Source organism: Leptodactylus fuscus, chromosome 3, assembly GCF_031893055.1.
Source record: "Leptodactylus fuscus isolate aLepFus1 chromosome 3, aLepFus1.hap2, whole genome shotgun sequence".
Taxonomy (NCBI): Eukaryota; Metazoa; Chordata; class Amphibia; order Anura; family Leptodactylidae; genus Leptodactylus; species Leptodactylus fuscus.
Window position 1 is genome coordinate 99036324 of NC_134267.1, and position 24990 is coordinate 99061313.

Below are 24990 nucleotides of genomic sequence, written 5' to 3' on the forward strand. Positions count from 1 at the left end.
CACATTTAAATTTTTGGGGGAAGAATCAACAACAAGTGGGACACAATTGTGAAGTAGAACGAAATTTATTGGATATTTTTTTTTTAAACTCGTTTTATTGAAGGAGAAGTAACATAACAAACGCAGTCAGGAAAAAAAACAGGCAAATAAGCACAAAAATAAAATACAAAGAAAATTTCAAACAAACAAAGATCGATCTTTTATTGGATATTTTAAACTTTTTTAACAAATAAAAAACTGAAAAGTGGGGCGTGCAGCAGTGGCGTGACTACGAATGGCGGGGCCCCGTGGTGAACTTTTGACATGCCCCCCCCCCCCTCCTTCCTGACCGACAACCTTGACCAACCGACCCCCTGCCGAATTCCTGCACGATCTATTATGCCCCATAGTGGTCCCAGTACACAGTATTACGCCCCATAGTGGCCCCTGCAAACAGTATTATGCCCCATAGTGACCTCTGCACACTTTAGTACTGTATGTCCCAGAGTGGCCCCTACACATGGTATTATGTCCCGTAGTGGCTCCTGTACACAGTATTATGCCCCATAATGAACACCCATAAACAATTATTATACTTGGGGTCTTTCCCACATGCTCCAATGTGAGAGACGACTCACTGTGAGGAGGAGGGAGGAAGTCCAGGCAGCAGGGACGAACGAAGCGTTAAGAGAGCATGAGAGAGAGCATTGACGCCAGCCAATCAGAGTATTTACAGCAGTGAGGAGAAGCCAATCCATGACTGCCACGTCACGGATCATTCCTGGGACTAATGCTTCGTTGAGAAGGGGGCTGTGACAATAGATATGGCCTAGTGTTCCTAGGCCATATCTAGCAGTTTGTTGTTCTGCAAATTTGGACGCCAACACATTGGCAACCTGCCGTACTGTTTGAATCCATTCGTGGAATGCTGAGTCTGACTCTAAGGGGGAGTTCACACGGTGTAACGTGCCGCGTGATATGGCACGTGTACGCTGCGGGACCCTTTGCGTGCCGTACACGCTCCCATTGATTTCAATGGGAGCGGGGATCGTATGCGCCACGCTAGTTTGTGGCCGTGCATTTATTGGGTCTTCCCTTCTCTCAGGACAAACAGAGCTGGCTTTTTGGCAAGGTCATATTATGGTCATCTCTGAAACTACAGGAGGAAAAATGCTCTCTCTTACCCCAGGGGTGTCCTAAGTGCCAGCCTCCTTCCAGCTGTTTAAGCGTTTTCGGGCGTTTCACGGCTTAGACTCTTGTTCTGGAGGACAGATGTCCCAGACGTAGCCCTCTTTCTAGTCCAGACCTGTTGGGCAGTCTCAACTCTTTCAAGTCCTCCTCTGCATGGGGTTTTTAGCCCACTCGGGGCTCCTTGGGTAGGGGTGGTGGTGGACGCTCTTCGTCTGGGAGGTCTGGCTTGCTAGTGACGACGACGCCTGATGTCATCTACGTCTCCTCTTTGCCTTTTTCCCCACACTTCAGTGGCCAACTTTCTTCATGCCATATCCACTCTTCAGCGGCAGGGCACAATTGTCCCGTCCCTGCTTCAGAGAGTCCCCTGTTCTCAAGAAGGACTGCTTTATTGTCCCCACCCTGGAGCTGCATGGGCTCAACTGGTCTGTCCTTATCCGCAGGTTCCCAGGCACCCAGTGAACTCCTGTCGACATCTGCAATTCTTACCTCTACTGTACATTTCTATCACACTGTGCCATCAGCATTTTCTTCGTTTTGTGATGGGTTTGAATGATTTTGTTAGTCACGCTCCCTTTCGAGCTGGCCTCCACACCCTGGGTATTTACCAAGGTGATGGTGTCTCTAATGGCGATAACTGACAAGAGGTTTGAGTGTTAAGTTGTTGTGTTGTCTGTTCCACTGGCAGTCAAGATTTTTAAGCAAACATATCGGTCCATGTAAACAGGGTAATATACTGCTGACGCAAGCATCACACTAGCGTTTGAGATTCCATTTTTCGGGATAGCCAAAAATGTAAACTCTATACGCTTAAAAAGCCAAATAGTCTATGGGGTTCGCAAGCAGGACTTTTCTTTGTGCATATTTTAATCAGAATGGGGGAGAGAGTCCCTGCACAGTTACCCAAATGCTAGCATACCGCAGCCTAACAAATGTAAACTGTATAGGGATGATCTGCTTATGTATGAGGAACACATCTAGATTACTGATGTTAGGGGGCGGTTAGCTACTTTGGTAAAGTAAACTTTAGTGTTGTGTAAATAAAGCATAGAGCGGATTTAGAAGCCGACATGGCACTCTTGTTAAGATAGTCCTCATACAGCATGCCATGGAAATCATGGACAAATCCGTTTATTTAGGTAAAAGACACTGCCATAGTAAAGCTACCTTCAGTAAGTAGTGCATTAACAGTTTACATAAAAGATGCATCATTGAACAGTGATATTCATTGGTCCCTTAAAATAAAAACAGCTCTTCAAAGCACACTAAAAAAAGGACAGGCACTTTAGTTCCTAGCTCACGGTTTTCTTGCACTTTACATAGCTATCGGAACAGACAGTACATAAGTTTCCAGCATTGTGTTCTAAACATATGCGCTCCTGCTCCAGAACCACTAATATCACAGGAGGCACACTGCACATTATATAGTAATGCTTACCCAGACATAAGAAAATGCATGGTGCATTATACATTGAAAGGTGCGGTCTTGGAAGTGCTTGTATTTAACCCTTTTGGACACCATGGAGCAGACCTATATACAGTATATATGAAAGCAATACAGTATAATGGAGCTCTGGTTCTAAGCTACAATTAAATACAGCAAATAAACTTAGAATTATGAAACATGTCCAATTTTACTAAAACTAACAGGTTATTGTGCATAAACAAGGTGTAAACCCACAGTGTCAAAGTTGCGAAAAACAAGGAGAAACAGTACCAAAATGATACTTGAAATAAATAGTTCATCATTTTGATGAATATATACAGGTGGGTGATATCCCAGCACTTCAGTTTTCCAGCAGAGGCGTATCACTGTCCAGGGGTGCAGGGGCAAGTTCACATAAATAAAACAGGGTGGCTTCATTGGCTTCTGCTTCAGTCAATGGCTCTAGACGTACCAGTTTACTCTGTGTTGGCTGAGAGTCCAGACTAGATTCCAAAAGATTGTCTGTTTCATGTGTTTTGCTAGTCTGTGCCTCCGATATAAATGTTCCAGAATCACCGTCCAAAAAAGCCATAAGTGGGTATGTTGTATACTGTACAAGTTGCTGGTCTGCAAACACAAATGATACAGATAAGGACAAGTGGTGGCAAATCCAGAGCTTAATGAGCATAAGTAGAAAAACAGCCAGTGTGAGCGTGTTGGATTGGGTGATCACTGAATGATGAGCAGGGTTTTCAAGTCAAAGGGAGTCTAAACAGCTTATGTGCTAATGTAGGGGCTGTTAATGACATATAGCTTCTTGTCAAATGGATCTCTAGCTGCAGAGAAATCTACCTTTTATTTCACATGCAAATGAGGTGCAACATTCACCAGAGCACCATCTTATTTTGTGGCTGCAGCAAATCACTGTCCACAAAATAGAAGGGGGTTGGGGATTCACTGAGCACTGTAGCAAGAAGGGGGAGTGGATGGGGGGGCTGGGGCGGGGTGCCGTTTTTTGTTTTTTTTTGCCTCTGATAAAAATGTTCATTAAAAGTGATCAAAGTGGTTGCTTAACAAAATTATTATTTTTTTTTTTTGCATAGCTTTGGATTTTTGTTAAGTGGTCAAAATGGAATTAAAATATATACAATTGGTATCCCCAGAATTGTACGAAACATAGAAAACAGGTGACATGTCATTTTGGCTGCACAGTGATCGCCGTAAGAAATAGTCCGTAAGAAAGTCGCACACATATGCTTTGTCTCCAATTCCACTCAATTCAGAATTTTTTCCAGCTTCCTAGTACCGTATTTTACGGACTATAAGGCGCACTGGACTATAAGCCGCATTGCCCATGAGCGCCTTATAGTCCGTCTCGGTTCATAAATAAGGCGCACCAGACTATAAGCCGCAGTCCGGTGCGCATTATATCTTATTGAAAGCGGCGGCAGGCAGACTTTGCCAGCGGCCGCTTAACCCCCCGCGTGCCAGCCGCTTCTATTGGAAGTGCTCGGCAGGCGAGGAGGGGCTCTATCAGCAAAATCATGCTGATAGAGCCCAACCGTAAACGTTAGATTAAACTACCCCCCCCCCCCCCCCCCCCCCCCCCCGTTTTAAAATAAAAGCCTGAAACAGAATGTGAAACTTACCGAGCGGTGCAGGGTGGGCGGGCATTCAGGCCTCCTCTTCCTCCGATGTTCCGTCCTCCTCCGGCGCTCGCAAGCTGATAATGGCCAGGGCACATGCGCAGTAGAAGCATTATGATATTGCGCATGCGCCCCGGCCATTATCAGCGAGCGCCGGAGGAGAAGGACGGAACATCGGAGGCAGAGGAGGCCTGAATGCCCGCCCTGCACCGCTGGGTAAGTTTCACGTTCTGTTTCAGGCCGGCGTGACAGCAGGGCTGCCGGACACTTCCTATTCATTTCTATGGGAGCAGGCATGCGAGCGCTCCCCATAGAAATGAATGGACTGCTTTTTTCCATTCATTTCTATAGGGAGCGCTCGCATGCCGGCTCCCATAGAAATGAATGGGAAGTGTCTGTCCATTCATTTCTATGGGGAGCGCTCGCATGCCTGCTCCCATAGAAATGAATAGGAAGTGTCCGGCAGCCCTGCTATAACGCCGGCGTGTACGGCTGTGATACACGCCGGCGTTCGGTAGTGTGAATGCACCCTTACGGTGCCTTTTATGTATGTATGGAAGCGGCACACAGTCTTTGCCGCCGCTTCCATCCATATATAAGCCGCACCGGACTATAAGCCGCACTTACGATTTCTGAGGAAATCGTAGGTTTTTCTTATAGTCCGGAAAATACGGTACATTGTACAGAATAATAAATGGTACCATTATGAAGAACAATTTACTGAATTCAGCACGGTATATAAAACTACATGTGCCCAACACATCATGTCCCTGGGGCGGTCATGCGATAATCTGGAAAACCCCATAGGCTAGGGCCCCACGTTGCAGAAACAAATTGGGTTTTTTTGCAGATTTTGCTGCATTTTTTTTTTTTGAGTCAAAGTCAGGAGTGGCTTGAAAATGAATAGAAAATATAAAGGAAGCACTTAAGACATTTACCTATTGTTAAATCCACTTCTGACTTTGGCTCAAAAGACTGCAGCATAAAATGTTGTCTTTTCGCAACATGGGACCTTAAAGGGATTCTACCATTAAAAACCTCTTTTTCTCGTTGACACAACAAAAAAGCCTTAAGAACGGCTATTCTTCTCCTACCTTTAGATGTCTTCTCCGCCCAGCTGTTTGGTTAAAATCCCGTTCTCGCAGCACTGGGGGCAGGCCCCAGTGCTCAAACAGCACTGGAAGCATCCCCAATGCTGTGAGAGAACTCTCCAGCGCCGCCTCCATCTTCTTCAGGAACGGGGTCTTTATGAGTCTTTTTCCAGGGGTTGGCTTCAAACTTCTATGCCTCGGGCAAAGCAGTCTTCGCATGCCCGCCGGCCACAAGAAACTTACTGTGTAAGTGGCCATTTTCTTGTGGCCAGCAGGCATGCGCAGTCGGCTTTGCCCTAGGCCTAGAAGTTTGAAGCCAACCCCCAGAAGAAGACTAGTCAAGACCCCGTTCTTGAAAGAGATGGAGGCGGCGGTGGAGAGTTCTCTCGCAGCATTGGAGATGCACCCCAGTGCTGTTTGAGCGCTGGGGCCTGCCCCCAGTGCTGCAAGAGAACTCATTTGCATACTGGTAAAAAACATGAATTCAACCGAACGACGGGGCGGAGAAGACATCTAAAGGTAGGAGAATAGCCTTCCTTAAGGCTATTCTGTTGTGTCAACGAGAAAAAAAAAAAAAAAAGAGGTTTTTAATGGTAGAATCCCTTTAAAGGTATTTTCCTGTAATTAAACTGGTTATGTGGATTTCCAAGTAATACAGTTTTACGTGCATAATCATTAATTACAGATGCTGCTGTGTGAGAAATTGGCATAACTTAACAGGTTTCTACCGTTTAGTGAAAATTAATTATATGATTGCATGTCAAAATGAGACAAAAAAAAAAACCAAAAAACACTTTTTTTTCCTTGGCTCCAATGTTTGCAAAATGTTCTCTGAAAACCTACCAGATTTCCGACTGTCTTCAGTGGAAGGAAAAGATTCAGGGAAGGTTTCGCCAGTTCTAAAAGACTCCATTCCTTTGGTCTCCAGCTATAAAACAATGAGAAAATCATTTAACAACAACAGCGCCATTAACTTAATGACTGAGGCATGCGAGATGCATCATAGACCCCAAAAACTTCTCAAGTCCAAGTGGAAAGAATCTGTACACCATTTTTACTACTAACTAGAACTAAATGGCAAGTTGAATCTAAAACATTGCCTATTAAAAGAAAAGAACGGCACTAGATAAAAACTGCTTGTGTAATTCTAGCCTTCTACTAGCATGTTACTGTCACTGCAGAGGAAATTCTAAAATCTGCAACCTGTAATGAATTTCCATCCCTCATTCTCATTTCACTTTTTATAAGGTATTGATGAATATATCCTAAGTTTTTTTTTGTTGTTTTTTTTAAAGGGAATGTCACCAAAAAAATTTACCTACATTTTGTTTCCATGTTATTTATATCCTAAAATGTGTTTGTACCAGCCACGTCATTTATCTAGATGATAGTGAGCTGTGCTGTATGTATTTCAAATCTTGCGCATGTGCAATCGGCTCTGCCAATTCGTGTTCCGGCAGAGCTGAATACGTAGGCCTGGGCCGCCATTTTGCAGTGGTCTGCTACACTGAGCATACCGATGCCCGTAAGGATCTGAGGAAGAGGCGATGGAAGGTTATGACATGCGGGGGAGGTGTGCTCAGAGAACAAGGGGAACGCCCCCGCTACTCCGTGATTGCATAACAGAAGAAACCGATTTTATTAGAAACGTTGGAGAGAAGAAAAGAATGGAAGATAGGAGTAGAATAGCCTTCTTAAAGGCTATTCCATCATGCCATTAGTTAAATAGGCGTTTCCCTATAAGCAAACATTTTTAACCCCTTAATGGCACAAAGTAGTTTGTACATTAATGCGCGGCGATTTTTTTTCATATTTTCCCTCCCCGTCTTCCAAAATTCACAATTTTTATATTCTTCTGTCCACAGAGCTAGGGCTTATTCTTTGTTTGAATAGTTGTACTTTCATTTGACACCATTTTGGGGTACTTATAATTTTTTGTTTAGCTTTTGGTTTTTTTGGGGGGGGTTCATGTGAAATAAAATAACACAATTGTAGCATAATTTTTTGCATTTAGTTTTTTCAGCGTTCATTCTGCGTTAAAAATGATGTGGCAGCTTTATCCAGTGGGTGATTATTACGGCGATACCATATTTATATTGTTTTTTTATATTACATTTTACCTCAATTACAGTAAAACGTCCCTTTTTGAAATCAAATGATTTTACTGGGGTCACCATGTTCCGATAATAGATTAAATTTGTGAATTGCGGTATAAATATATACCGTATGGGATAATTAATTCTTTGTTTGAATAGTTGTACTTTCATTTGACACCATTTTGGGGTACTTATAATTTTTTGTTTAGCTTTTGGTTTTTTTGGGGGGGGTTCATGTGAAATAAAATAACACAATTGTAGCATAATTTTTTGCATTTAGTTTTTTCAGCGTTCATTCTGCGTTAAAAATGATGTGGCAGCTTTATCCAGTGGGTGATTATTACGGCGATACCATATTTATAGTTTTTTTATATTACATTTTACCTCAATTACAGTAAAACGTCCCTTTTTGAAATCAAATGATTTTACTGGGGTCACCATGTTCCGATAATAGATTAAATTTGTGAATTGCGGTATAAATATATACCGTATGGGATAATTAATAATTTTTTACTAAATAACGTTTGTTTTTTCCCTTCCTTGTGGTGCATGTAAAAATTGAAAAATTACACATACCATATATACTCGAGTATAAGCTGAGTTTTTCAGCACAGCTTTTGTGCTGAAAAACCCGCCTCGGCTTACACTCGAGTCAAGCGGCAAGACCCCTGTGGGCAGCTGCTGGAGCAACGCTGCTGCCGATAGGTGAGTGGTGAAGCAGCGCTGTCTCCAGGACCGCCCCAAGATATTTCCAGAGCGTCTTCCCTGCCTTGGAGCGCTGCTCCAGCGGCCGCCCACAGTCAACATCGGGCCTCCGCTCCAGTTCCTACCCCCTCCACGGCTACATCACACGCCGGGTGACATGGCCATGTTAGCTCATTATTCTATATTAGAATAATCAGGTCTCCAGAATCTTTTTAATATTATATATATTCACATGACATTTATTAATGGCCATTTGACGTCAGATTTTTTAGGCAAATCAGGTGCACCTTGGTCATCTGAATGTAGCCTGAGGGGGAAATTAAAATTTCTAAGGAAAAGCATCCCTAGGGGCCAGCCACTTATTTAGAATTCACAGGATTTTATTTTACCATGTAGAATTCATGATAGTACCAAGTATTCCATTGCACAGTCAGGCCATTTCCCTTTTTATATGCGTACCTTTGGACCATTAAGATAGTCAGGACTCAATTGGACATTACTGGAGAAAATCTGAAAAAGGAAAGATGCAAAACAGAAGAAAAAAAAAAAAAAAAGATGGAAAATTCAGTTTTTGACTGTATATTTCCAAGATCCAAGTACCAATGTGCCAGATTTTTTGGCTTGCAATTTACGCCAGTTAAAGTGTATGTAGTACATATATGCACTTTAAGGCTACATGCCAGTCCATGGTAAAATGCCACAGACTACACATGCATGAGTGTCATGTGCTACCTGTGTCTCCATGGACCCATTCATTTCATCTAGTGAGCCCAGGCCACATAACAGACAAGCATAGGACCTGTTGTGAATTTTGCCCTGAGCTCACTTTTTAAAGAGGACCTTTCATCAGATCGGGCGCATGTAGTTTTATATACTGCTGGAAAGCTGACAGTGCGCTGAATTCAGCGCACTATCGGCTTTCCTGATCTGTGCCCGGTGTAAAGCGCTATCGGTCCTGGGACCGTAGCGCTGTAGTGTCAGAAGGGCATTTCTGACACTTAGCCAGGGATGCCCTTCTGCCCAGCAGCGCCTATCGCGCTGTACTGTGGAGCGGGGAGGAACTCCCCCCTCCTGATAATACTCGTCTATGGACGAGCTGTGTGAGCAGAGGGAGGGGGCATTCCTCCCCGCTCACACAGTACAGCGCGATAGGCGCTGCTGGGCAGAAGGGCGTCCCTGGCTAACTGTCAGAAACGCCCTTCTGACACTACAGCGCTACGGTCCCGGGACCGATAGTGCTTTACACCGGGCACAGATCAGGAAAGCCGATAGCTGCACTGTCAGCTTTAAAGCAGTATATAACACTGCATGTGCCCGATCTGATGAAAGGTCCTCTTTAAAACTGGCTCATGATTATACTCGGGCATCCTATTGGGCCATAGAGACAAATGGGTCAGTGTGCTGGCTGTGAAACACAGTTAACACACAGTCATGTGCATAGAGCCTTAATAAGAGCTTAAGGCTGAAGCCCCACATTGCAGAAAAGCAGCTTTTTTTGTTGCAGATTTTGCTGCAGTTTTTTGAGCCAAAGTCAGGAGTAGATTGAGCAGAAGGTAGAAGTATAAGAACTTCCTATATATTTCCCATTCCTTTTGTAGCCACTCTTGACTTTGGCTCAAAAAAACCGCAACAAAATCTGCTACAAAAAAAAGCTGCTTTTCCGCAATGTGGGGCCTCAGCCTAAAGCATACCTTTAATTCTAAACAACTTTTATAACTGAAAAGCGCATTTGACTATAAGAAACTTTTTAAATATATCTTATAAAGGAGATCCATTTCCCTCAGCAATTAAGCTCGCTTGTCTCCTCATCCTTAATCCGACTCAGGGCTCGTTCACATCTGCGTCGTCGGTCCTTATTGCAGGTTTCCGTTTCCTGCATAAAACAGATGCAGGAGACGGAAGCCTGCAGGAGACTTTCTCACCCATTCATTTGAATGGGTGAGAAAGCTGTCCGGCCGTGCGCGGCAGTGAGCGTTTTGCGCTCTCCGCCGCGAAACCGGGTTTTATAATCCGAACACAGAGTCGGACATGCAGTACTCTGTGTCCGGATAAAAAAATCCGGTTTCGCGGCGGAGAGCGCAAAACGCTCACCACCGCGCACGGCCGGACCCGGTCTGTGGTTTCCGTCTTCTGGCATGCAGAAGACGGAAACCACAGAACGGAGACCCCAGACGCAGGTGTGAACCCAGCGTAATTGTTTACATATGATTTGTCTTTGTATTCTCACACACAGATCTCTAAGGCTGAGTTCACACGTGGTATTTTGGTCAGGATTTTGAGGCCGTATCCACCTCAAAATCCTGACCAAAAAGACGGCTCCCATTGAGATTGTTTCTTTTTTTCCGGGAGCCGTTTGTTCCGACAACCGGAAAAAAGAACGGACATGCACATTCTTCAGGTGGATTGTGCCTCGCGATTCCGCCTGAAGACACTCCCGACTAGGCCCATTCATTTGGGCCTAATCCGGAACGCAGTGTCGCGACTGGATGCTGTTGCACTGCGGCATCCAGTCGCGGCTGCCCCGTATTTTGGAGCGGAACCGGAGGCGGCCTCCGCGTCAAATTCCGATCCAAAATACTCCGTCTGAACTCAGCCTTAAGAGACGAGGAGGGAGAGTAGGAGGCTGCTGCCAGCTGGTTAGATTATTTATTGCCTCATTCTGTGCACTGGTGACCCCTTTGTAGAGGAGTGTAGCAGCAGCAAATACTTGAGTGTCTTTTCTAGCAGCCACCTCTTCTTTATCGCCTCTACATAGACTAATCTTTAAAAAGTAACTAACTGAAAAGAGGAGAAGACATATTTCTTTCCTAAGGGGGCGTTCACACTACCGTCGGTGTCCGACATGTAGTGTCCGCTCCTAGTGTCCGCTCAAAATCTGTCACGGACACTAGGAGCGGACACTAGATGTGTCCGTGACACCTGTCATTCACTTGAATGGGCATCGGGTGCGTTCTTTTGCACTCCGTGCCTGTCCTTCCCTGTCCGCAAGAGAAGATGTCCGACTTCTCAAGCGGACAGAAAAACCCTGCATGCAGGAAAGGACGGGCACGGAGTGCAAAAGAACGCACCCGATGCCCATTCAAGTGAATGACAGGTGTCACGGACACAGCCAGTGTCCGCTCCTAGTGTCCGTGACAGATTTTGAGCGGACACTAGGAGCGGACACTACATGTCGGACACCGACGGTAGTGTGAACGCTCCCTAACAGAAAGTTTCTTATTTTCACCTGTACTATTAATTTATAAAAAGTTGTTTAGAAGTGGAGGTTTACTCTATGGCTCACCTGAATGTAATGCCTCCATTGCAAAAATATTTATTTCAGAATGCTCTTTGGTTAACAATGTCATGGAGCTAAGCCAATTTAAAAGTCACTTGAAAAAAAGAGGGGTGTGTGTGTGAGATTATTTGTTCCAGGCCAATGTCAGGTAGCATTTTGGGGTGACTGAACAGTCCTTGTGCTCCGGGAGTCCCAGATTGCCAATTTGCACATTCTGAAATTATATGTCTGCAAGGGAGACACAAATTTTCATGGGGAAAAAGGGTCACATTCCGGTAACCCTGATCTATCCAACTGTGTTGCTGGTTTAATATACTTCACCATGATTACAGACTCACTTTAAAGGGAGTCTGTCCCCAGAAAACTTGATAACCAAACAGTGCTCTTTAGAGGATTTTTGCGACCATCTTCAAACCTTTAGAAGGACAAACAAATGCACCATTTCCTTTGGGGGTGTCATAGGCTAGAGGAGATTTTTTATTATTTTTTAATAAAAGCTGTATCCAGTGCCCTTGGAGACTTTGGCATGCCCTCACAAAACTTGAGACTCATTTTCATACTTCTAAAGACAGCTCAGCGTAATTCCCCTTACAATACACTGTGGCTGGTTTAATATTTAGTTTCCTGGTGACAAAGTCCCTTTAAAAATGGCATATTTATTTCTGTGGATCCCAACTTTGGAACCCCAAATCCAAATCTGTCTCAAAAAAACATGGTCCCTCTGATCATTTTTGTGGCTTAAGAGAATGAAGAGGTGGCCGAGCATGAATGTTTCTCTCTGTTCATAACTTTTAAGAGTTCCAAAAAATAGTAGAGCTGGTACCCCCATTTTTTTGTTGGAGCTCTGGTGAGACAAATGAAGAGATCCATGCATGTGTGATCACCAATCCATTCTCCACGGTCTGGAATTCTAAGCACAGATGTTAGGCATGCATGCTCTTTTATGGCATGTCCTGTGGATATGCCTTCAATGAGATGAGTATACCTTAGTCTGGGACCCCACATGGCTTAAATGTAACGGAAAACAAACTAAATAAAAACGCAGAATTTGTTTTTACAGTCCCTGCAAAGTGGATGGGATTCTAGCAAATCTAGGAAGTCTGTGAACTTTCTGTGAAAAGCGCTGTGAAAGAACTGTGATGTGTTTCCGCCACGGTCTTTCCCGCAGCACTTTTTCGCTGAGGACCACTTTGTGGGGGTCTTGCCCTTAAACAGACTTTTACAATATAATGCAAACAGCCCCAGATTCATGCGGATTTCACGTGTTGCAAATGACTATTATTGTGCTTTAACAAATTGTTATGTACTATAGTGTTTCTCCAAAAATAAGGCCTAGCTAGATTTTACAGGGTTTTTTATGGAGTAGGCTTATAATATAAGCTCTACACCAAAAATGAAACTCTGATGCAACCCACCAAGGTGAGAAGACATTTGTCTGTATATCATTCCAGTTACCAAGAGATAATACACGAGTATCAGCTCATTGTTGTTTTCTTTGTATTTTCCCATGCCACATCAGATGTCATGCAGATGCAGATCCTTGAGACCGAAATGTTCGGCCTTTGACATCGAATATTCAGATGCTCTATTTTTTGTTTGTCTGTATGTTGATTTTTTTTTTAATGAAGATTACTAAAAGTTTTTTATACACTGAATTTTGGTGTGCTTAAGTATTATACTACAATTTGCCCCCCCCCCAATACTTTACAGGAATAATTTGTTCTCTTGTAATGAATGCATATATTTTGTATACATTTGCTTCTTCAAAAAAAAAAATAAAAAATCCCTAGTTAGTTCGGTTTAACCAATTCCCAGCATTTGCTATGTCCTTAAAGATTACAGCCACCATACTGCAAAGTGACCACCATGCTTCCGTCTTGGGTCTCGGTTGAAATGTACGAACGCCCACAAGTTTACTCTGATCACAGCATTGCTAAGTGTGATCCCCTGTCCAAAATAATTACAACTGCTCCTGGGGCTAGTCCTCTCTGGCCCTGTATCTTGTGCAAGGCAGCTCTTGTGATCTCGCCGCGCAGGAGCCGACCTGTTCCTTTGACAGCCGAGAGCCTTATCAAGACTCCCAGGCTTGTCATAACAATATTACCATTGAAGCTGGACCAGCCTCAATAGTATGAATCGTATATAGATTATGTATTGGATGTCCCATAGTACTGCATTGCAGTTTCTGGGACGATTGTAGGTTGAAGCCCCCAGAAAGGGATGGGGGAGTAATGTACCCCCCCCTTCCCCCAAAAAAACAAAACCACAACATACAAACATTTTTTAAAAAATAATGACAAAAGTTCAAATCACCCCTTTCCCTAGAATACATATTAAACTAAAAAAAAAAAAAAAAAAAAAAAAAAAAAATTAAAAATTGTGAAACACACACATTAGGTATCCCTGTGTCCAAAAAAGCCCAGTCTGCAAACTTACAAATATATTTTTACCGTACTCTGAATATTATAGCTGGGAAAAATAAATAAAAAAATTAAAGTGCCGAATAAAAAGTATGATTATTGTGCTTGGGAAAAAAAATAAAAAAAATAAAGACCTACCACGAATATAAGCCATAGCCCTTTTCTCTGAGAAAAAAAATATAAAACCCTTACAACATCCTTTTCTTATTTTCAGAGAAACACGGAATGCAATCGGCTTAAAGGAGTATTAGAAACGTCAGCATATACTACACCATAAGGGTCCATGCACACGGAAGAAAATGGCGCTGAAAAAAAAGTCTCCCATTGACTTCAATGGGTTCCTTTTTCTGCTAGTAGAACTGAAATTCTGCTAGAACTGAAATTCTGCTAGCAGAAAAGGGAACCCATTGAAGTCAATGTGAGGCTTTTTTTTCAGCGCTGAAATTCAATGCCATTTTCCTCCGTGTGAATGGACCCTAGCAAACAAAACAAGGGGCATTTCTTTGCTACACTGCCAATAGGAAAATAGCATTAGAATTATTCCATCCTATTCATTCATATTCCTCCAACAATGTTCTGTAAACAGTAGATCATGTTCATATAGTTCATGTAAATGTAAAAGAAGTGTTCATACATCTACCAGCAGATCTCTGTCAAGGCTGAATTGACGTCCAGATAATAAGGCTTTGAAATCTTCTAATGTGCAGTCAATGCTGTCTAGGTAATCTATCAGTTCAACTCTGTAAAACAAGAGAGAGCACGTATAACAACTGGTGACCTATTCTGTGGCTAGGTCATCAGTAAGAAAACTTCATTTGGGGCCAGAAAACGCCTTTAAAATAATTAGCATGCAGGGAACTACTACTTACTTTCCAAGGAGATTGATATTTTGAGAAATTACACCACTTTCATTAAGAATAGAATCCATCATGGTGACAGGGTCTTCTGCGCTAAGTGAAGACTGGTTATTCAATTGTAGAGGACCAGACATCAATGGGCTTGAAATATCCTCCCGGACTGGGCTCAGTGGTCGAATTTGTTCTGCAGTTCTATTGTCTTGGACAACTGGGATGTCTTCGTCTTCGCTGTCATCCTCCACTATTACAATTTCAGGTGACTGATGATCACTAGTAAAATCAAGAAGTACTGATGAATTCTTTAGAAAGTATCAAATTCCGTGCAAAATATATGCAAATTTAAGGTCTTACTTTATTGTTTCTGGAGAGGTTGTATCACAATTTTTAGGGGTGGATTTCTCGCCTTCATCCTCCATGTTGTCAGTTATATCATAAATTACTATATCATCAGAAAGGTCTCCTCTGTTTAATGATTCTGTCCTTAATGGTACCTGAAAAACAAATAATTATATATAAATCTAGAGGCTATATAACCCGGTACCAATTTATTCTTTTGTGCAATGTGGTTGTTAATTTTTTTGTGAAAGCTTCTTAAATCTGTGAACAGAGTCAATTTAAATGTAGCAATATTTATCTGACATTTTTCAGAGACAGAGTAAGGCTACATTAATATCTGCACTGGAGTCTCTATTGGAGACTTCTTCAAAGTGTCTGCTGAAAATCGGCAGTGGAAAAAGTCATTCATCCAGGATTTTTTCATCTGCCAGTTTCAACTTAATGGGAAATTCTCAGGCCGATTTGGTACACTAAATCACTCACCAGTCCTTATAGATTGGAGTTTAGTGTTCCAAATCACCATTTTAAATCCATCCGTGCATGCATTTAAAAATAAATAAAAACTTTAAACTTTCCTAGAGAGGAGTCCGATGAGTTCATCGAACTCATCTTTGGTGCTCCCAATGCCTGCGCAGTTTAGTGAAGCCATGGATGTACACCAGGGCTTCATTGCGCCAGAGGTACAGGGCACACACACTGAAAACTAGGTGTACTCCTCTGGCTTTGGTGAAGAATTGCATTTTTTTTTTTTTTTTTTTTTAAATAGGGCAATTTGGGAAACTAAACCTCTGATTCATAGGGACCTGTCGGTGGTTAGTGTCCCAAATCGCTATGACGGATTCCCTTTAAAAACAAATGACCCCATTATAGTCAATTAGGAATGTCGGACTCTATGTGTTACTGCTGTTTTAGTGGTCCATCTCTATTGTTCAGGTCCCCCAACCGACATGAAAAACGGAAAGGCGATGGTTGTGTGAATCTATTATCAGTACAGATGGTAGGATGTTTTTTTTTTTTCCTTTGTCAATGCCAGCTCACATGGATAACAAACTATCAGACATTTAATAGTAAAAGTATTTCACAGGGTGACTGAATTGAGTCTAGCACAAGTTACTGAGACACAGGGAGCAGACAGACATATTTATGGTAGACTTACATGGCGATTGTCTTCTCCGGTTTCTTTAACCATTGTTTGTAGTATAGTGCCTTTGGAGGAACTTTTTGTGTTCAGAAGTAATGGCCTTCAAAATGAGCATTGGAAAATATTAGTTACTGCTTGTTCATATTTATTGGACTCAGATGTAAATTTAATGTGCTTTGCTTACTGTTTCCTCTTCAAGCTCACTAATCTGTTATTCTGGACCAAGGTCACAATGAACTGTACAATCTGAAATCAGAAAAAAAAAAAAGGTTTAAATTATGACACCTTTGGCCAAAAAAAATACACCAAAGTTTTAGCACATTTATTTGCCCTAGACAGTAATAATGAAGCAAATTTAGCAGACAGCATTAAACGCTTACATAAATCCAACACAGTTTAACACGGTCTGGTCTAAGTTTGCACAGTCTAATAAATGGACAGTATTAGTAAATCTGCCCCTGTGTGTTTAGGCTAGCTAGTGGTCGGAGGCAAATTGCTGTGAATATTATACTGGGCACTTGTGATCAGCCAAGACTGGAATAATACTGTGAATTTACATCTCTCTTATCTGATCAGAGAAGCATAATAGCCAATTCAGACTGTCATATTTTATGGTCTGTATTACATTTGTGAATCTTGTCCTAACCAGGAGTGTAATAACTTGAATCCCTCTGCTGCTACTAGAGCAGATGAACCGACCCATGGTGAGGACAAGATTTGTAAGCCTTTAGATCAGCCATAAAATACCTTTCGAATAACTTGTTGCTGCTGAGAGTGTTTAGCACGCAGTTCTGAAATTTCTCTCCATAATGCTTCATTTTCCCTGCAAGGAAAATAAATAAATTATGAACACAACAGAAGAATAAAAGAATATGTTCGATCAATAATTTACAATATGATGGTACATATACATATATATTTACAATATAGGATGGTTCCAGATGTACATTAATGACGACAATGAACTATATAGGTTTAAGACTACAATGGACTCTTCATTCCATTGAATCCTAGGGTATTGTAATGTAATATATGTACAATGTGCTATGGTAATCTTTTACAAAATAGCAATAACTACATAACGGGAAAACTGTCAGTGTGCTGAAAGCTGTCTGCTTTCTAGCGGTATATACAACCGCACTTTCATGACGACATGACAGGTTATAAACTGTATTACCCTCTTAACAGTATGATAAATGAGAAACAGACTTAGCTAGAGAGGAATAAGATGACTGGATCTTCCTGCTACATCAAGTACCTTTTCAGTGTGAATAATAATGAATCAATAGTGTCTTGTTTGGATTGAACTTTAGCTACATTGCTCAAGACTTTGGATATATCTTCCTGTCTGACTTTTGCTTCTTCAGGTCTTGCAGAGGATACCTAACAAAATACAAGATGTCCAGAGAGGAAATTAGAAGATAAAAGATGTACAATCTGATAGGGTAGTATAAACAGCATACGGAGGTAAACATAATTCCACTACTTTGGTACTTTTCTGACCCTTGTATAACTGGTCTGCACATGGTGTCAATTAAGTTTGATATACTGTAAGTATCTTTGCCTCAGACAAGATGCTTTGCACTTGGTATTATTCATTTAATGTATGCATGCATCGTATATTATGGAAAATTTGACAGCAAGTCATATTTTAAAAGTACAATTCCCACTGTTTGATACCTAGTTTTCAAATGTAAGGCCTGTTACTATAAAATAAATGGGTTGGTGGGAGGTCAGTTAGAAGGCATATAGGGGCAGCGCCGCACCTCCCATGAGGCGACCGCTTCAGGCGGCGCTATGTCAGGGCCCCAGGGAGGGCGGCATTTTTTCTTACCTAAGCCAGTCCAGGACAAGCTGTCCTGGACTGGCTTAGCACGGAGCGGTGGATTGGGGAGGCCGCTGAAGCAGCGATGCTCCAGCAGCCTCCCCTCATGCTCAGGCAGAGAGCAGGTCTTCTCCGTGCCTGCTCTCTGCCTGCGAACGGCGCTAAGCCCCCCCCCGCGCCTCCCCGGGGGGAAGGGCGGCTTTCTGTCGTTCGCTTCGGGTGGCGAGAGGGGTAGGTTCACCCCTGTATAGGGGTTATCCCATTATGGACACTTATCCCTTACCCATAGAACAGGGGATAAGTCTGATCGCTGACACTTCATTCACTTCTATGGGGCTGCCAGGTCTGTAATGCTCTTGCATCCCCATAGAAGTGAATGGAGCGCCTTAAGAGGACCTGGCGATCGGAATACTATGTCCTGTCCATAACAGGACAACCTCTTTAACACATGCCACAGAGTCCTGTTATCTTCACAGAGGATGTTTTCACTTTCCCCTCAGAAGGGTATTTAAGAACTGCAAGGAAATAAGCTGAGATATAAGGATCATAACCAAATTTACCACAAAAAATCTAAATTCCCAGGAACCACCGCTGTATAGACAGGTCCTGTCCAATGTACAAGTTTAATCACCCAGCCTTACAGAAATGTATGCCTACACAACTCCTTTCAAAACCAGCAAGAAAACCCCTATTCATAGGCCCTATGAGAACATATGGACAACTTGGAGGATTCCATCTGTGTGGCTTTCTATATATTCCACTGGAATTGTCAGCAGCTGGGATAAGAAGATTGCCAGGGGTGGGGAATGGATTTAAAGATTGGATGCCCCAATAGTCCTGTTAAACGCAAAGAATTAAAAAACACAGGTCTTACCTTCCTTTTTATGTTCTCTAACAACTCATCTTGCCCATGGATAAAGTAAGGATGTTGAAATTCCACTGGTCCATCTCTCTCCTGTTTTACAATCCCTGCGTCTACATGAACCACCTTCCTGAAACCATCTTTGGAGAGAGAAGGTAAGTAAGAAAGATAGTACATCGGGGACACAAATTAACCAATTCTTACTTTATAAACCGTCTTATTCACAAAGAGGATGAGCACTTCATCTTTATCAAATGTTTACTTTATTTTTTACAATTCTATCAGTATTGGTCATCTTCTGTTAATTCTCATTATTTGAGTGCTGTGTATTTTGGATGAAACCACTGCAAGACCAGTACTGTGTTTTTATAAGTGGAGATTAGACAATAGACTTACACATATTAAGCTGCCTCACAAAGCTGGCCATGTTGTTGTGCTTGAAGTACTTGGGCAGGATTTCCTTTGCAAACCGTTGTTCATCAAGAACCAAAAAACTCTGGCCATTCTAAAATAAAAGACAGATCTTAAACAGAGCATGTACCCGTGAGGACAACAGTAGGGCTGGGCAACTCATCTTTGTGAACTTGCTCATATCGAATAGATCAATTATTTTGCATCCACAGCATTCTGTCTCAGGCCCCGTTCACACGGGGTGCGGATGGCGGATTTTGGTCCTGACTGACGCATGAAGCCGCGTCAGAATAGGGCCAAAAATCTGCCTGCTGCGACTTCTGACAGTCGCGGCACTCTGATCCGGCATAGGCCCAAATGAATGGGCCTAGACTGGAGTGTGATGCCGCGAGGTGGACGCCACGGCTGAATCAGCCGCGGAATCTGCCTGAAGAAAGGGCAGCTTGCTTCTTATTTCCGTGAGCGCCATGTTGAGTGCTAGCGGTCTACATTGTGTGCGAGTGACGCCCTGGTTCCTTTACTTAAAGAGGACCTTTCACATCCTCATCAATGTGCGTTATTATATACTGCAACAAATTTCCCAATATGTGCTCCGGTGCTGGAGATATCTCCCCACCAACAGAAGGTCATCACTGAGGAACCAATGACAGTATTATTCCATAGACTAGTACTGTCAGAGGGGGCAATCCTTCTGACAGTGGGGAGATAACAGTGCCGAAATTAATGCCACAAATCTTTCCAGCACATAACAGAGAAAGCCGACATTGCGGGGAATTCAGCACACTGTCGTCTTGCTATTGGTAGGCTGCAAAAACGTTTCTGCCTGTTATATCTACATGCTGTGACCCCTCCTCATGTCCTCCAACCACGGTCGGGCTGTATTATTATTAACATCACTCCACACAGAGAAGTAAATGATCCTGCAGTGTGCCTGTGTTTCTTTCTTTTTTAGTTGCTCTGATTCCTAGGATTTCTCTATCTGCCATGAGCTTGTATGTGTTTCTCTCTTGTTATATACTACTGTACCATCTATGAAACTGTATCACTGAAATTTCCCCATTGTGGGACTATTAAAGGATTATCTTATATAACATATAATAATACCACATGTTGATGAGGACGTGAAAAGTGAATGGCCTCTGCGCTCAGATGAGGCAACTGATTTTCCTGACCAGGCTCATAGATAAATAGAGCAGCGGCCTATCTGTTTGGCCACTACTCCATTCAGACAAGGATACAAGGCCCCATCCACAGAATTGGGAATAAATGGCGGATTGTCAATTAAGTCAATACTCTGGAGATTTCAGCTCTGAAGCTTGTCAATGTACACGGTGAGAGAAGATCAATAATAGAATGGTGGCCAATGGTGTGAATGGAGCAGGCAGCTGAGGCCCTGCACCTTTATATGGACATGGTGCTTCCTGGTGAGGATACAGTAAGCTGCTTATTATAGGCACTACCTCACCCTGCACACACAATACAAGCAGTATGGGAGCCCCTGTTAGCAGACAATGCCCCCTGTGTGGTCATACAGGACCGCTACGGAAGCCAATGAGGAACTTCCTGACAGGAATAATAATAGCCCACCCAGTCCAGACAAGAAACAACCTGTAATCTCAGGCCTGTGCAACAAGGGCCGCTGCCCCAAGCTGGTAGTCATGCCACATCCGCACCCAGGGCCACACACTATTACCTGGCTCCACGTAATAAACTCGTTGGTGTCGGAGTCTTCGACCAGTGTCCACAGTTTGCTCAGGAAGGCCGGCACGTTCGAGTTCTGCTTCATTATCCTGATGGCCGGTTAGAAGTAAACACAACGTCGTCCTGAGAATGAGTGAAGTAGACCAACGTTGGTACGCATGCGCGAACTCTACTCCTTAGCTACGTTCCCTGTAAGGTACGCCCCTTGGCGATGACGCTGCGAAATGACAATGGCTGGAGAGGGGAGATGCTGTGCGGCCGCGGCTCCGCCTCACATAGCGGGTACAGTCTCACGTGTAGAGACAGGTGGGGGGAGGATCACAGCGCTCACTGCAGATGATTGGACAGCTGGAGGATTGCCAGCAAGAGATGCGGACCAATGGAATGACTGAAACTGGGGCTAAGGCTGAACTGCGCAGTGTGAGGAGAGGCCGGTCCAGGACCCTGAGGCCCTGCTAAGCAGAGAGCGGGTTATAGGCATGCGCATAGCGGGAAGACTCGTGCGCATGGCGGGAAGACTTGTGAGGAAACTTGCAGGCTACAGTGTAGAAAGGCGAAGCATAGGCATGGCTTGTTCACAATACATGGGCCTCTCCATTTCTCTACAGCGGCCTTCGGTACTCCATCTGCTGTGGAACTAAAGTTCTAATAACCTATTTGTTCTGCTCGTTTAGAAGTGAACGCCCATATAAGTGAATAGGGCATGCTGGGAGTTGTAGTTTCACAGCAGCTGATCCCTGTTCTAGAGTATGGTTCTGAAATAAAATTCATGTTTCCATTTATTTCTGTAATTTCCCCAAACCCATAACAAAATGCAACATCTTACAGCAATTTTGTGGTAGGGTCACAAAAAAAGGGCAGATATTGTGACTAGAGATGAGTGAGTAGTATTCCATCGAGTAGGTTTTCAATCGAGTACTACGGTATTCGAAATACTCGTACTCGATTGAATACTACTCGCCATTCGAATGGAAAAATTCGATGCAGAACCAGCTTTGATTGGCCAAATGCTATACAGTCGGCCAATCAACGCTGGTTCTTCTCCTACCTTTAGAAGTCTTCGCGCAGAGTCCGCGCTACAAGAAAATGGCCGCTTTGACTGTAAGCGGCCATTTTCTTGGAGTGTGGGCATGCGCAGTCGGCTCTACCAAGGCCCAATGCCTGGCAAAGTGAATTCAGAGCCGGAAAACGCCGCGGGGACGCTGCACGTAGAAGACTTCTAGGAGAATCCAGCCCTCACCTCACTCGTGGACTTGGTAAGTATAATTTGATCGAATGTTGCCTATCCCTGAAACGAGCATTTTTCCACCATAGAGTATAATAGGGTTCGATTCGAGTAGTCGAATATTGCGGGGCTACTCAAAACAAATATCGAACATTTTATTGTTTGCTTATCTCTAATTGTGACCCTGCATGTGACCCTTACTAACACCACACTCAGACTACATGCACACAACTGTAGACGTTATCTGAGGTTACAGATAATAGTATATACATTTCTTGGTCCCATACACATATCCATACCTTGTTCCCCGAAAGTAAGACTCCCCCCAGTCATTGCTACAGCCGTCACAACACTACCTTCTTCTCCACCCAAACATTGGCGCTATCTGAACAAAAAAAAAACATGTTCTTACCAGCACCTTGTATTTGCTGCACAAAGAACGTATAAAGGAAAGCATTGCAGCCGCGGTGTATGCACAGAAGAGCCTGCCCTGCTGCTGTGGGATGAGCCGTACTGTAAATCAGCAACGGCAGCAGCAGGTTCTCCTTTGCATACACGGAACACCATGAACAGCGTTCCCCGGAGGTGGCAGTTGCCGTACTTTCCCTTTATATATTCTTTGTGCAGGAAACACAAGGTGCTGGTAAGAACTTGTTTATTTAATCAGATAACGCTAACCTTTAGTGAGAAGCGGAAAGCAGGAAAAATAAGCATCCCCTGAACATAACCTGGCTCATCTTCAGGTCCAAAATTTTATATAAGACAATGTCTTATTTTTGGGGAAACAAGGTAGTTTTTGCAGATGTCTGTTTCAGTTATTTTTCGAATAACTGTCTAGCCCTAAATAAGAGAGAGATTCAGAGCAGAATTTGGGGCAGATCTTCAAGGCAGAATCGGACACAAAATCATCTCCAAATTCTTCTATGTGAACTTACCCCAACTACAGTCACCTGACTTGTCTCATTATGCTAGGTTCAGACCTGTGCCTGGAATTCTGTTCTTCAGGTCAGCGTGGGGACCCAAAGAACGGAAACCTAACTCGCTTAAAAAGTGGTTATCCGCAAATCCCATAGACTAAATGGGTTCCTGCGCAAAAAATGCAGAGAGAAAAGTCTTGCTTGCAGGACTTTTTTCTCCATATTTTTAAGCGGGTTCAGGGACAGAAACCCTGAAAGGAATACAGGTGTGAGCCTAGCCTTATGGGAAAGCTGGATGGCTACTACATATGCACAAACACACACTGGAAGTATGACAAGGGCTGGCACTTTTTGAACCTAAGGCCTGGTTCACATCTGCGTTCAATAATCCATTCGGGGAGTCCGCATGGCAATGTGTTCGGTATTCTGTTCAGGGGGTCCCCCTGAACAGAATACCGAACACATTGCCAAGCGGTGAGCAATGAAAGCACACGGACCCCATAGACTATAATGGGGTCCATGTACTTTCCACACTGTGTCATTGGGTTAAGCGGCCAGCTGCCGGCAAAGTCTGCGTGCCGGTCGCTTCTATTCATTCCTATGGGTGCGTGCTATTCGAAGCAGCCGTTTCGAATAGTACTCGCTCATCTCTATTAATTTACGTTTGTTATACATAGTCAGGGCAGGGTGTGGGACTAGAAACATGTGGCATTAGCTCAGTATAAGTCTACCATGTTTCCCCGAAAATAAAACAGTGTTTTATATTAAATTGTCATCCTAAATATAGGACCCCTCTTTTTTTCGGGGGACGTCTTATGACAACTGACAGTCATGCCGGCACTTCCTTAGCGGAGCGTCAGCATGACTGAAGGTTGTAGGTAGGGAAGGGGGAGGGAAGGTATCATACTTACCTTTCTCATCTTCATAGTAGCGCTGGTGCTGCTGTTCGACAGTGGTGGGCGGGACTTAGCGAGCCTTCGGGGGGGGGTCGGGGCTTAGCGGGCCTTCCGTGGGCGGGGCTTAGCGATCCTCACAAGACGCTGTACTCCGTGTGCACAGGAAAGCTGGCTGCTGCCTCTTCTGTATGTCGGCTGCTGCCTCTGGGATGAGCTGGGAGAGCTCATCCTACAGCAGCAGGGACAGTGGACACAACAGCAGAGGCAGCAGCCAGATTTCCTGTGCACACCGCACATTGTTCAGTCAGCTGCAAAGAGTTTTGGGCATGCCTTACTTTCGGGGGGTATCCTACTTTCGGGGAAACACGATAGCAGCTGCTTTTGAAATGCATGCAGACTACTATATAGTTTTCTGTATTAGTCAAAGCAGGGCCGCCGATAGGGCAGTACTACTGGTACTGGCGTCAGGGGCCCGGCCAAATTGAAAAATGGGGGGGGCCCGGTTTTGGCCCGCCCCTGGCGCCCGTAGCAGTCATTGTATGTCCTATTTCAACTCAGATCTGCATCCAGAGGACGCAGATCTGAGTTGAAGACATACGCGGCTGAAGCAAGTTGCTGACACAGGTCAGCTTCTCGCTTCGCCGCTGCGCGCCTCTCTCCGTGACACATATGCAGCTGAAGCGAGGAGCTGACGTGTCAGCTCCTCGCTTCGCCGCTGCTACTGGTTTGTAGACGCGATGTAATCACATCGCGTCTAAAAGCCAGTAGCCGGCGGCAGCGGTGAAGCGAGGAGCTGACACAGGTCAGCTCCTCGCTTCAGCCATCGCGTCTACAAGCCAGTAGCCGGCGGCTTCGCCGCTGTGCGCCTCTCTCGCTGTCACATATGCGGCTGAAGCGAGGAGCTGACCTGTGTCAGCTCCTCGCTTCGCCGCCTCCGCTACTGGCTTGTAGACGCGATGTGATGACGTCACATTGCGTCTATAACTGT

At 43.8% G+C, this 24990-nt stretch overlaps 1 protein-coding gene across 2 annotated transcripts; it reads right to left on the reverse strand.

Annotated features, from left to right (window-relative positions):
* Positions 1–358: 358 nt before the first annotated feature.
* LOC142197607 (heat shock factor protein 2-like) lies at positions 359–21414 on the reverse strand. 2 transcript variants are annotated; one of them, XM_075268056.1, is made up of 13 exons: positions 20957–21414; positions 19249–19357; positions 18865–18992; positions 17424–17548; positions 16913–16988; positions 16350–16411; positions 16181–16265; positions 15040–15179; positions 14701–14958; positions 14466–14571; positions 8594–8644; positions 6177–6261; positions 359–3223 (listed from the first exon to the last, which is right to left on the reverse strand). In XM_075268056.1, the coding sequence occupies exons 1-13, from the start codon at positions 21047–21049 to the stop codon at positions 2958–2960; spliced, it is 1584 nt and encodes a 527-aa protein (XP_075124157.1). In that variant the 5' UTR covers positions 21050–21414; the 3' UTR covers positions 359–2957. The 2 variants fall into 2 exon arrangements, with proteins under 2 accessions (XP_075124157.1, XP_075124158.1); XM_075268057.1 differs by lacking the exon at positions 8594–8644.
* Between the last annotated feature and the right edge of the window lie 3576 nt (positions 21415–24990).